The 13,871-nt window shown below is 53.8% G+C and overlaps 1 protein-coding gene across 5 annotated transcripts in view; it reads left to right on the forward strand.

Annotated features, from left to right (window-relative positions):
* Positions 1–872: 872 nt before the first annotated feature.
* LOC135276985 (golgin subfamily A member 8B-like) overlaps positions 873–13,871 on the forward strand; it is a 29,769-nt gene continuing 16,770 nt past the window's right edge. Inside the window, exons 1-3 of one of the 5 annotated variants that reach the window (XM_064382662.1) lie at positions 4,473–4,839; positions 6,323–6,458; positions 7,563–7,674. In XM_064382662.1, the coding sequence (XP_064238732.1) occupies positions 7,633–7,674 (42 nt within the window). In that variant the 5' untranslated portion in view covers positions 4,473–4,839; positions 6,323–6,458; positions 7,563–7,632. Of the gene's footprint in view, positions 1,031–4,472; positions 4,862–6,322; positions 6,459–6,524; positions 7,419–7,562; positions 7,675–13,871 lie in introns of those variants that run through there. The other 4 variants (XM_064382669.1, XM_064382665.1, XM_064382651.1 and 1 more) reach the window with 4 other exon arrangements.

The raw sequence follows: 13,871 nt of genomic DNA on the forward strand, positions 1-13,871 counted from the left end.
CGCAGCTTCCCTGCTGCAGAAGCGCTGGGGGCCGGGCCTGGGCGCCTCTCCTTAGGTCCGTTTGCAGGGAGTGGGTCTAACTCGCAGCAGAAAGCATTCATTCATTCACCAACATTTCCTGGCGATGACATCGTGGCGGAGCCTGTCCTGGGCTCTATTAGCAAGACCACTTCACTGCCATCAAGGCGTTCTCGGTCGGGTGGGGGTAAGCCAACAGGCCAATAGACAGTCTCAAGGAAATAATTGATCAAAGTGGAGAGGTGGCAGACAGGGTACCCAGGAGGAAGAAAGGAAGCTAGGGCTAACGGGAGACCTCACAGAGCCGGGACCAGGCAGAGGGAACAGCATGCACAAAGGCGGGGAATGCGGAGGGAGCTTGGTGGCTTCTGGGATCTATAAATAGCTCAGGCGGCTGCGCTTGCAGTGTGGGTGGGGGAGAGTGGTGGGAGATGGGTTCCTGCAAACAACAGGGGCCAGAGAGATAGCTCCAAAGAGCCTCCTGGGACTTTCTTGGAGTTTATGTTCAGCCTGGAGGCAATAAAGAAGTTGTCAGCAGCTCTGTGACCTTGGGCAAGTTACTTAACATCTCTGTGCTTTAGTTTCCTCATTTGGTAAAATACGTGATATATAATGGCACTGACTTCTTAAGGTTTTGTGGGGAGGGGAGGAAATGAGTTAATACGTTTAAAGCACTTAGTATGCAATAGCTGGCATGTGGGGAGCCCTTCCTTAAGCAAGGGCTGTTATATCATTGTTGAGAAGCAGAGACGTGACCTGCTCTGAGCCACAGGAGAGGATAGTGTGCTCAGGCATGATAGGGGTGGGAGAGTGCAGGGTTGCAGGGGAACAGAATGGGGGTACAGTGATGAGGGTGAGACCAGAGACTCCAGCCTAGGGAGGAAGTGAAGGTGGGGACTTTCTAGGGACTAGACCCTGAAGCAAGAGTCAGGCTTAGGTGGACAGAGAGAAGAGACACTCTCGGGGTGCAGGGGAGGAAGTGGGTCATGTTGACGAAGTCTTGGAACACAAAGTAAGTATGAAGAGGCCTGAAGGAGCAAGAGGAGGGCAAAGGGCCCTGTGGGAGACAGAGCTGGGAGACAGTGTGGCTGCAAATTGTAAAGAGCCTCGGATGCCAGGAGCAGGAGTTGCCCCCAAAACCACAGGTTGGCCCTTTGACCCCGGGCACCCTTAGGCCAGCTTCCCAGCTAGAGCCAGCCCTATGGGGAGGGATGCCCTTTGAGGAGACATCTAGTTAAGTCTCACAGAAAGGTGTCGTATGATGTAAAAAAGATGAATTTGGCCTGGTGTGGTGGCTCACGCCTGTAATCTGAGCACTTCAGGAGGCTGGGGCGGGTGGATCACGAGCTCAGGAATTCGAGACCAGCCCAGCCAGCATGGCGAAACCCTGTCTCTACTAAAGATACAAAAAATTAGCCGGGCATTTGGCACGTGCCTGCAGTCCCAGCTACTCGGCAGGCTGAGGCAGGAGAATTGCTTGAACCCGGGAGGCAGAGGTTGCAGTGAGCCAAGATTGCACCATTGCACTCCAGCCTGGGTGATATGGTGAGACTCCATCTCAGCTCAGGGAAAAAAAAAAAAAAAAAAGATGAATTTGGGGTTCAAGTCTCCAAATTAAATGTCAACCCGGCCACTTACTAGCTGTGTGACTTTGGGTTAGTTACCTAAGGTGTCTGAGCTCAGTTTCCTCTTCTGTAAGATCAGTCTCAAAATACACTTCTCTCATGATAGGTGGTGCAGATTCAGCAAGATAACGGCCTGGGGGTGAGGGAGTGGAGAGGGTGCTCAGCAGAGCTGGTTTCCCTTTCTTTCCTCTGAGGTCAAGATGGAATGATGATAACATGGGGCCAGATGGGGGGCCGCCTCTCAGCCTAACAGAAAGCACTTCAGCCGCTCTGCAAAGGCTTCTGGGAGGGAGAAATTGACATCTCCCCTCCCCTGGCTGAATCAGCCAGCAGAATGGGAAAGAAAGGACTGGGGATTTGGAAAAATACTCTAATCCCTGTTCCAGTTTTGTCACCATCCTTTCTTTCTTTATCCCCAAATACACTTGACTTTTCCCCCTGGGTGTGCTGTGGGCCAGCTGTGAACTTTGGAGTCAAATAGACCTGCATTTGAATCCTGGCTCCACCTCTTCTCAGCAGAGTGAAATAAATTGTTTAACCTCTCTGAACTCCAGGCACTGGGGATAAAACCATAAACATATCGATAAAGGGCCCCACCGCCACAGACCAGTACTCTGGTGGAAGAACCAGTCGACTTCTAACCTCATCATTCATTCACTCATTCATTGGCTGAGCAAATGCTTGTTGAGCACCTACTAAGTGCTAGGTGTGGAGTGCTAATTAGGGAAGGGAGTCAGGCTGGTAGGAGCAAGCGAGAGCAAAAAGAGAAATTAGATAAGTTGCGAGTGCCTTTCTTCATGTCCAGGATGCATAGCTCTCCTGTGCAAATAACTCACAATCTTCCTGCACCCAACTATCACCAGACGCCTGCACTTTAGCTCACTGCACCCTTGGTGTTATCGATACGGCACAAAAGCCTCCTCGACAGAGCACAAACACGATTCTATAAAATCTCCAGAAGCTTTTGTTTCTTGGCAGTCAGCTTCCTTCTGCTTTCTTGCAATGTATTTTCCTACTTTTTCTAATAAATCTGACTTTATCTACAACTATCTTGGCAATTTTTTTTATTTTTTTGAGATGGAGTCTTGTTCTGTTGCCCAGGCTGGAGTGCAGTGGTACAATCTCGGTTCACTGCAACCTCACCCCCTCTGGCGTTCAACCATCTCTTGTCTCAGCCTCCCAAGTTAGCTGGGACTATAGGTGCCACTACACTCAACTAATTTTTGTATTTTTAGTAGAGATGGTTTTTACCATGTTGGCCAGGCTGGTCTCAAACTCTTGACCTCAAATAATTCACCTGCCTGGGTCTCCCAATGTGCTAGGATTATAGCAGTAGCCACCGCGCCCGGCCTTGATGAAGTCCTTTACCTCCGTGCCACCAGTTACCTGCTACACTAGGCATTGTTCTGGACGCTGGAGATGAAGGGGTGAGCAAGATTGCCAAGGTCCCTGTCCAAGAGGATATGGAAATAGAGAAAGCAGACACGGGTGTGAAGGCAATGAGCTATCTTCATACGTGGGTGAGAGACATGGAGACACGGAGACCCCAGGAAGGGTCTGAGCCAGTGTGGGAGAAGCGAGGGAGGATATTCCAGGTGGAGAGGAAGATGATGGGAGACCCTGAGTCACAGAAAGTCTCAGTGGCTCAAGGGACAGCCAGAAGGCCAAGGTGATGAGACGGGAAAGCAGGGGAAAGTGGTGTTCGAGGAAGGGCCAGATCCTATATGGTGTTGTGGGCCAGAGATTTTTCTTACAGGAATTTGGATTTTATCATATGAACAATGGGAGCCATTGGAAGATGTTTCTAAGTGGGGTAGTGATATGATAAAGAGTGAGGGTTGGCCGGGCGTGGTGGCTCTCGGCTGTGATCCCAGCACTGTGGGAGGCAGAGGCAAGAGGATCACTTGAGGCCGGGGGTTTGAGACCAGCCTGGGCAACACAGGGAGGTACCCTGTCTCTACCAAGAAAATATTTTCTGATTAGCCAGGTATGGTGGTGCGTGCTGGTAGCAATCCTTCCACCACAGCCTCCAGCTACTCAAGAGGCTGAGGTGGGAGGATCACTTGGGGAACTTCAGCCTGTGCAACAGAGTGAGACCCTGTCTCCAAAAAAAAAGTGAAGGTCAAAGGTCAAAGCCCTAGTGAGGAGGCTGTTGCATGGATGGCCTGGACAAGGGATGACGGGTCTGGCCCTGGTGGAAGCAGCAGGATAGAGAAGTGGATGGACCAAGGCAAGTCTAGGACAGCTCTCCATGAGGGGCTGTTTGTGGGGAGTGAGGCCATAGGAGAAATCAGGCATGACTCCCCAGTCCTCAGGTGTGGCTGGAGCACCTGGGGAGATGGTAGTGCTCTTTGCTGAGATGGGAGAACCTGGGGAGAGTGCCAGACTGGGGGAACACGCAGGAGTTCGGTTTTGGACAAACTGAATTTGGGATGCCTGTGAAAGGTGGAGTCCAGGCAGTGTTGGGAACTGAGCACTGACTCTAGGAGGTTGGGCCTCTCCTGCCCGGCTTGTGGTCTGCCCAGGGGAATGGAGAAGAGAGGAGAGGTTGGAGACCCACCCCTGGATGTGGGGAACCAGAGCGAAGCTTCTGGCTGCATTTTGATGATACAAGCGCCAAATGGGCCAGCTCCATGCAAAGTTGGTTGGTTGGACACATGCAAAGTTGGTGTGTCCATAGGCCTGAGCTATGCACACACATGTGCATTTATATACTTGTGAGTGGACTGTGCTACCGGGGTCCCCTGGGAAGGGAAGGGCCGCTCTTCCCTCCACCCGGGCTCCTGCCCTCCCCCAGCGTCTTTGCACGGAGATGACAGTTTAGAGAAGCTGGTGTGAAATAGCTTGAAACTCAGACTGGCTGGGTAGTCCCCTAGGGCAGAAAACAGGAAGCCAAGATTAAAGGCAGATTTCCAGCAAAGTCCCCTTCTACTTCCTGCAGAGCAGGTGCTCAGGTTGAGCTGGCTGCTGGCAGAGGGGCGAGGCAGCTTCCCTTGCTGACAGCACCTCCAGGCCCCCCCGCAGTGGTCGGCCTTCCAGCTTTGGGAGCTGTCCTCTGGCCCTGTCGTCACCATCCCCACCAGGCCCTTAAGGAATGCACCTCCTCCAGAAAGAGGCTGTGGAGGGATTCATCACTAGGAAAGAGGCTTGACGGTGGCACAGACAGAAAGAAGCAGCACTTGGGGGCACCTGGGAGGTAATGGGACCAAGCAGAAAGGGTACGGGCCGTGGGGGTCACTCAGGCCTGCTATGAATCCAGGGTGCAGGGTCTCACTGAGCTGTGGGGATGAGTTGAGAGGCGGAAGTGGGGGAAAGGGCATTCGGGGAAGATCCGGCCAGCGCTGGGGACTGAGAGCCTCTAGACAGAAACAGGGAGAAGCCAAGAGGCCAAGAGGCTGAGTGGACAAGCTGAGGCCCACAGCTGTCAAAGACTCAGGGAACCAGGGGCCAGCACAGTCCTTGCCTCTAACCTCTGTCCCTTCCTGACCCGTGGGAGAGCAGGCTCTTGGGAATTTCATCAAGCAGCTGAGACTTCCTCATGCAGAGGTAAACCTTGGCCTTCCTGATAACCCCTCTTGCCCTCCTTAGAAGGCCTGAGCTCCCATCCTTCCAAAGCTGTCCTTGGGAGGAAACATGTCTGCCTGAATCTAGGCATTAAAAACCTTCCTCCTAAGGCTGGACAAGTTTGTTTGTTTGTTTATTCATTTTATTTATTTATTTTTCACCCTCTCAACCCAGCTTTTCCTGACTCCAGGAAGAACCGGCAAGAGAAGGCCTATTTATTTGTCTATGAGATGGAGTCTTGCTCTGTTGCCAGGCTGGAGTGCAATGGTGCGATCTCGGCTCACTGCAACCTCCGCCTCCTGGGTTCAAGTGATTCTCCTGCCTCAGCCTCCCGAGTAGTTGGGACTACAGGCGCGCGCCACCACGTTTGGCTGATTTTTTGTATTTTAGTAAAGATGGGGTTTCACCATGTTGGCCAGCATGGTTTCCATGTCCTGACCTCATGATCTGCCCACCTCGGCCTCCCAAAGTGCTGGAATTACAGGCGTGAGCCACTGCGCCCGGCCTGGACAAGTTTATTATGACGAGGCGTTGGCCTGGGAGACCCACGTTCTAGGGACAGACACTGCTTCTTACTTTGGGCCAGTCCTTCTCTTCTAGGCGTTTTCCTGCTTAGGTACGGAAAGGTCTGGATTTGGCGATCCATAGGTCTGACTCCCTGTGTACAAGTGGAGGGCCCTGGAGTAAGGTGCGTGAGGGGCTGCCGACTGTCCCCCAGGGACCAGGGAACTACCCTTTACTGAACACCTACTATGTGCCGGGTACTTTAGTATTATCATTGATAATGGCAGCTAATATTTATTGAGCACTTTCTATGCACATCCACTTTTCACGTAAGGCCAAGGTTGGCTCTCTCCACGGCACTAGTTTGCTCCAAGGGCACCTCCTGGGAAGTTAGTTTTTGTTTCCGGTCATAATGATGGTAGAAGTCCTGGTTTAGTGGCTTGGTGGCTTGAGTGGTGTGGTGGTGACCCAGCTGAGAGGCCAATAGGAGCTGGAGGACCTCACCCTCGGGGCCTGAGGCAGCCTGCACTCCGGGGTTAACTGGCAGCCCGCTGATCGCAAAGGTCCTGGATCCTGGGCTTCCTGATTTGGTATCTCCCTGGGGAGGGCAGATCCAGAGCGAAGTCTATGATAAGAGTTGGCCAAGGTGCCCGGGATCCCTGCAGCCTGCCTCGGTGCCTCCCCCCGCCACGATTCCCTCCTCTGGGTCCCTATCTTCTTGGAATGTTCTGTCTCGTGGGGGCACAGGTGAGTTCCCAGAGGGTTGTGCAAATGCAGTGTGAGTGCAGAGGAGAGGCCTCTCCTCGCCTGAGCACTCTACCCTGCAGGAGAAGTGTCTGGGGGCCTGGCAGAGGGGGCAACAGGAGCAGAGGCCCTGCAGCTGGAAGGGATTGAGCTCTGGGCAAAAGGAAACCAGGCCAGGATGAGATGAGGTCAGAGCCCTGGAAGCAGAGGCGCAAATGGCCAAGGCCTGTAGGATCCCCTATGGAATAGGGGAGATCCTCAGGGCATTCCCGCCCCCCACGCTATTGAAGGGTTTCACCACAGCCTCAGCTGATCAGATTTGCATGTTAAAAAGATCACTTCTGCTTCTGGTTGGAGAATTGACTGGCTGTGCTCCGGGAAGCTTTCATGACCCCTTCCCGTCTCCCAAGGCTGAAGCCTCCCCTCTGCTATTATCCCTCGTTGGCCCACTTCTGAGTATTATAGCACTCACTACCCCTTTTGTACCCGTGTCCTGATCTGCTGCTGGAGGCTGAAGCCTGGTACTCAAATGTTTGTTGAATGAATGAGTGATATGAACTTCAATGAATAACAATAGGCATGCTAATATAGGTGTTACATGTGCTAGCATCATTCTAAGCATTTGACATGTCTTTTTGTTTGTTTTTGAGACAGAGTCTTGCTCTGTCACCAGGCTGGAGTGCAGTGGTGAGATCTCAACTCCTTCAACCTCCACCCCTGGGGTTCAAGCAATTCTCCCACCTCAGCCTCCACCCCTGGGGTTCAAGCGATTTTCCTGCCTTAGCCTCCTAGCAAGTAGCTGGGACCACAGGCACATGGGTGCCATCACACCTGACTAATTTTTGTATTTTTGTATTTTTCTATTTTCAGTAGAGAGGTTTTACCGTCTTGGCCAGGCTGGTCTGGAACTCCTGAGCTCAAATGATCCACCTGCCTTGGCCTCCCAAAGTGCTGGGATTACAGGTGCGAGCCACTGCATCGGCTGTTTACTTTTTTTTGAGACAGGGTCTCGCTATGTTGCCCAGGCTGGTTTTAGAACTTCTAGGTTCAAGCGATCCTTCCGCCTCAGCCTCTCAGAGTAGGTATTATTATTACCTCTACTTGCAGATAAGAGAACTAAAGAGAGATTTAAGGAGGAGACAGTCACCAGATCCCAGCTGGGGAGAAAGGACCCAGGATGCCACCACGTCGTTCTCGCTGCTATTACAAAGGCTTCCAGGTTAGAGCCCTGGCTGCACCCGTTCCCAGCCTTGTGACCCTAAGCAGAAGTCACTGAACCTTTCTGAGGCTCACTTTCCTCATCTCTGAAGTGGGACTGAGGGGACCCATGCCACAGGGACTTATGTTAAACTGAGATGATGTAAATTGCTTGTTTAGCAGGGTTCTTTAACACAAGGCCGACTTTCATGCCATAGCAGTTAGATGAATGTTTTTTCTCTCACTCCTGAAACAGGCTTTGCAGTGCCGGCTCTCCCCTGCTGGGTTCAGTCCGGCTTTCCAAGGGTAGGGCCAGGCCTTTTGTCTGTTCCTGGGCCTACAGTTTCACAGTGGCTGATGAATTGAAAACCCTCATTCATCCATTCACTAAATACTGAGGGCGTGTTTACTACTTTCCAGCACTGGAGTAGCTGGGATTGGGCAGAGCCAGAGCCACCTAGTTCCCACCTGGAGTCCTGAAACTGACATCTCTCCCTCAGTGCTGTCAGGGGTCATTGTCGTGCTGGACCCCAAATTCCCCGGACTCTGCCTTGCTGACTGGAAGCCGCAGTTGGTACTGTTCTGGCTTCCTCCTGGCAAGAAAAGAGGCCCTGGGGTTCTCTGCGGTGCAAAGGTTAGAGACCGGCCCAGGGAGGGGCAGGCGAGGAGAAGGAGCAGGAGGTTTGCTCAGCGAGGTCTGGGAAGAGAGGGCAACTGGGCGCTGGTGAGCCTCAGGCCCAGCTTTTGCAAATCACATGCAAATCCCACCCAGGTGTTGCACCTGTGAAGAAACCTGTGCGCCAACACTTGTCCCTGTTGGAGATCAGGGAGCTTGCAAAAGACTCCCTTGCCTGATTGGGGGTGGAGTGGAGCTGGGCCGGGGGCCGGGGCCGGGGGTGGGTCCTCCCTGAGCTGGAGGAGGCTTTGGAAACCCCTGTGACTCGAGGATGAAGCCTGGAGGGCCCTTCATCAGGGGGCTCCAGAGGACCTGGAGTGAAATGCCCCCTTCCTTTGGCGCTTAAGCCCCCAGACTTTCCTTCTCAAGAGTGTATGTTTGGGTGAGGTGAGCTCCGTGAGGACAGGGACTGGCAGCTCCCTTTCCTCTGTCTTTACATGGGAAGGCACAGAGCCTGTAGCCATAAATGTGTGCTGAATGAACACGTGAGTGACTGAATTCTCCCCGGGGGTCTCAGGGCTCCCGCTCCAAGGAGGAGCTCCTTGCCTGTGTCTCTACTGCTGTCCGCCAGCCCATCTTCTCGAATCCCTAACCGGAGCCTGTGGGTCTCCGGGACTGCCCTCCTGACATTGAGGTAGCCCCGGGGGGTCCCAGTCACCTCTCCCTCCAGCCAGGGCTGGTTCCTTCTTTTCTTTCTTTACTTTTTTTTTTTTTGAGACAAGAGTCTTGCTCTCTGGCCCAGGCTGGAGTACTGTGGAGCGATCCTGACTCACCACAACCTCTGCATCCCAGGTTTCAGTGATTCTCCTGCCTCAGACTCCTGAGTAGCTTGGACTACAGGCGTGTGCCACTATGCCTGGCTAAGTTTTGTATTTTCAGTAGAGACGGGGGTTCACTATGTTGGCCGGGCCGGTCTTGAACTCCTGAGCTCAAGTGATCCACCCGCCGTGGCCTCTCAAAGTGCTGGGATTACAGTCGTGAGCCACCGCGCCCAGGGCGGGTTCTTATCCCTGAGAGATTCCCACCCTCACCCCGCAGCCAGGCTTGGCTCCTGCAGCCCATAGCCCTCGGCCACTCCAAGTCCTCTGCAGCCAGTGGCGTAGCCAGCTCTCAATGCCTGTCTCCACTGAGCGACCAGCCAGGAGTGAGCCTAGCAGCTCACTGAGGAGGCCCACTGGGTGGGCTGCTGGGAGCCAGCCCCCTGCCTGGGGCCTGGCCAGGGTGCTGACGCCCCCGCTCCCAGGTTTGCTGAATGAGTGAGGGCTGATGTTGGGTGACAGGCCCAAAGCTGGGGAGGAGTCAGGCCGGCTAGGGCCAGGGTGTGTGACCGGGGCCCAGGGAGATGGCGTTTGGTTCTCTGTCTTTTGAGCAGGGCATTTATGTTCTGCTAATGTAGCTGGAGGTCAGTCTCTGTTGTTTGATTTAGAAGCTTGACTGGTGCCCCTGACCCCACCCCCATCATGGTGGGCGAGAGGATGAGGTCAGGTCTTGCGTGGGAAGGGCCAGATTCACATTAGACAAAGGCCATTGTCTTCCCTTGCATTCATACTTGCCTCCTGCCTCTTTTCCAATCTGGAATCCAGGCTGAGCGCGGTGGCTCACGCCTGTGATCCCAGCACTTTAAGAGGTCAAGGCGGATGGATCACTTGAGCTCAGGAGTTCAAGACCAGCCTGGCCAACATGGGGAAACCCCGTCTCTACTAAAAATACAAAAAATTAGCCTGGTGTGGTGGTGCACGCCTGTAGTCCCAGCTACTCAGGAGGCTGAGGCAGGAGAATTGCTTGAACTCAGGAGGTGGAGGTTGTAGTGATCAGAGATTGTGGAGATGGCACCACTGCACTCCAGTCTGGACGACAGAGCGAGACTCCAACTCACATACACACACAAAAAACAAAGTCTGGTCTCTGGTGGCACGGGCCTGTTGGTCTTCTCGGGTCTGAAGGGGAACAGCGCCTCCTGGTGGCCACAGTACAGACCCCAAGGGGAAGGGATGAGAGCGACCAGAGGCAGGGCAAGGTCACAGGCCCCGTTGGGCAGGCCCAGAGGCACTCCTGCAGAACAAGCGCTTGTCTGCTCTGGGACAGATGAGCTGTTTGGCCCCCTAAAGGACCATGTCCCAGGCTCAACTAGGGCTGGAGCCAGAGCCGACTGTTCCCGATCGGCAGCATCACAGGACAGGTCCTGGGTGCATGAGGGCAGCCAGCTGGAAGGGGCCCCATCTGGGTCTGGAAGGACTTTTCTAGATGAGGTGCTGGGGTGTGGGTGAGCCAGATCAGCACATGACTGCGGGGCTCCACAGGGCCCCCTACCCTGGGCTGCTCCCTGAGTGGAAGGCCACCACCACCCTGGTCCCTGGGGCTCCTGGATTGGCCTCAGTGTTGCTGACATCCTCAGATTTTGCTGAGTAATAAGAGCAAAGTGAGGACAGGTAAGAAGGCCCACTTTGTTCAACACCTACTGTGTGCTGGGTGTTTACACATTTGCTCTCATTTGATCACCTTCCTTCAAGGAAAACAATAGCATCTAGATCTTATCTGTAGGGCAAGGGAGACCCACAGAGGATGATTTACAGAACCACCCCAAAGCCTGAGATCTTTCTGCTGCCCCATGAGGGGGTCCCCAGATGGCAGCTGCAGAGACCCCAGGCCCCAGGTCCTAGGTTTGCTTGGCAGTGAAGGGCTGCCAGCTGGGGAGGTGTTAGCCTTCTGCCTGCCAGTCCTCTGTCTAGGCCTTCAGAAGCTGCTGGTGCAGGGAGACCTCGAGGTGGAGGCAGAGCCAGGAAGGAAGAGCCTGATGGAGCAGGCTGGGGTCAGACTCCTGACTTCACAGTCTGTCCTGAGCCTTAGCAGCTTTCGGCTTGGCTTTGCCCAGGGCCTTTTTTTTTTTTTTTTTTTGAGATGGAGTCTTGCTCTGTTGCCCAGGCTGGAGTGTAGTGACGAGATCTTGGCTCACTGCAGCCTCTGTCTCCCAGGTTCAAGTGATTCCCCTGCCTCAGCCTCCCGAGTAGCTGGGATGACAGGTGTGGGCTGCCACCACGCCTGGCTAATTTTTTGTATTTTAGTAGAGACGAGGTTTCACCATGGTCAGGATGGTCTCGATCTTCTGACCTCATGATCCGCCTGCCTCGGCCTCCCAAAGTGCTGGGCTTACAGGCATGAGTCACTGCACCCGGCCAGGCCCAGGCCCTTTGAGGGAAGCACAGGCATTGGTGCCAAGTTGGAGTGTCATGTGTTGCCCTGGTCAATTCTGCATGGGCTCCAAGAGCCCCCAGCAAGCTTGAGGCCAGATCCGACTCTGCAAATGACTAGAGGTGTCATCCTGGGCAAGTGACCTCCCGTGCCTCTGTCCCCGTCTGCCCAGTGGGCGATAGCACGTCGCTTTCCCAGCAAGCTGTGAGGACTAAATTGGGCAAAGTGCCATGAGGGACCTGGCATGGAGCAGGTGCTTGGGGAACTTTGGCTGATTCTCAAGTGAAAGCAAAAGAAGGAGGCAGCTGGACCACAGACATCTCCAGGATCCTGGAATTGAATCCCTTTGCATACAAGATCCCGGAGGAGAGGTAGCTAGGGGTGTAGGTCCGTGGAGAACTGGCCGCTCTCATCCCTGTGCCTTTGGCGCACCTGCAACCCTCATTTTCTCGCCTGTTGCTCCAGCTAAGTGAGCAGCGTGAGAGTCCCAGGAGGTTACGGATGGATCTGCACCCTCAGTGTTCCCAGTGCCCGGCACAGAAAAGAGGACGGTCAGCCTTGAGGGTAGTGAGCTCTCTGTTCCTGAAAGTATGAAACAGAAGTGAACTGGCAAGGAGTTGGATGAGGATTTTTTTTTTTTTTTTTTTTTTTTTAGATAGAGTCTCGCTCTGTTGCCCAGGCTGGAGTGCAGTGGCGTGATCTTGGCTCACTGCAACCTCTGCCTCCTGGGTTCAAGTGATTCTCTTGCCTCAGCCTCTTGGATAGCTGTATTTACAGGTGCATGCCACCACACCTGGCTAATTTTTTTTGGTATTTTTAGTAGAGATGGTGTTTCTCCATTATGGCAAAGCTGGTCTTGAACTCCTAACCTCAGGTGGTCAAACCACCTCAGTCTCTCAGAGTGCTGGGATTACAGGCGTGAGGCACCACGCCTAGATTGCATAAGATATTTCTACTCCAGGTGGGTCTGTGAGGACCAGGGCGAGGAATGAGGGAGAGGAAGTAAGGGGCTGTCTTCTGGCCACTCTTAATGGCTTCTTCAGAATTTGTGCATAGGACGGACTTGAGACTTTTCTTTCTTTCTTTCTTTCTTTTTTTTAAAGAGACGAAGTCAGCCGGGCACAGTGGCTCACACCTGTAATCCCAGCACTTTGGGAGGCCGAGGCGGGTGGATCACGAGGTCAATAGATCGAGACCATCCTGGTCAACATGGTGAAACCCCGTCTCTACCAAAAATACAAAAAATTAGCTGGGCATGGTGACGCGTGCCTGTAATCCCAGCTACTCAGGAGGCTGAGGCAGGAGAATTGCCTGAACCCAGGAGGCGGAGGTTGCGGTGAGCCGAGATCGCGCCATTGCACTCCAGCCTGGGTAACAAGAGCGAAACTCCGTCTCAAAAAAAAAAAAAAAAGAGACAAAGTCTTGCTCTGCCACTGTCGCAATTCTTCTGCCTCAGCCTCCCGAGTAGCTGGGATTACAGGCACGCGTCACCATGCCCAGCTAATTTTTGTATTTTGAGTAGAGACGGGGTTTCACCACTTTGACCAGGCTGGTCTCGAACTCCTGACCTCGTGATCCGCCCGCCTCAGCCCGGTGTGAGACTTTTCTTGAAGTTGCGTTTGCAAAACAAAGTCTCTTCACCTTGGGTTGTCTTATTATTTGGAGTGGGGTCCCCCAGGACAGTGGGTTAAGGTGAGCAGCTATGAGAAACATGTGCTTTTCTAACTGCCCACGAGGGGGCAGCCTCCACTGCATTTTTGGCTCTAGTTCTCGGCTGGGGAGGGTGACCGTGGCAGATCCCGGCCTGAGGACAGGTCTGGGGGCGGACGGATGGGGAAGAATTGGGCAGCAGATGCGTGGGGGCGGGAGCTGTTCTCCCCACAGATCACAAGCCCGACTTTTTTGGGGGGTTAGGAGGAACAGGCAAGATGGGAAGCTTTCCTCTGACCAGTGGATCCTGCCACTGGAAAAAGTCAGCAGAATTTGAAGACCACAGTCGTAGCAAGTGTCCAGGAAGCCCTTCAGCTTGACATTTCGGGACAAGATTTGGGGCCAGGAACACCATAGAGCATGACTGCTGGGACGAAGGGAGACTCATGAACCCCCGGAGGGCAGCACTGAGCTGAGATGGGACAGTTAAGTGGGGACTTGAGGCTCCGTGGTGAGCTGGAGCCCCCCGTCATCCCCTGGGTGGGAGCACCCTGGTGCTGGCTCGTGTGTACTGAGTGTGCTCATTTCAGAGCTCCTGACCCCTTCCCCGGGCAGTGGCCTCCTGGGTGGATGAGGGCAGGGAACCGAGACAGCTGGAGGGGAAGGAGATAGCATAGGAACACTCTGGAAAGCAGGGGCAGGTC

The sequence above is a fragment of the Aotus nancymaae genome, unplaced genomic scaffold (assembly GCF_030222135.1).
Source record: "Aotus nancymaae isolate 86718 unplaced genomic scaffold, 86718_ANA_hifiasm-v0.15.2.pri h1tg000003l, whole genome shotgun sequence".
In the NCBI taxonomy this organism is placed as follows: domain Eukaryota; kingdom Metazoa; phylum Chordata; class Mammalia; order Primates; family Aotidae; genus Aotus; species Aotus nancymaae.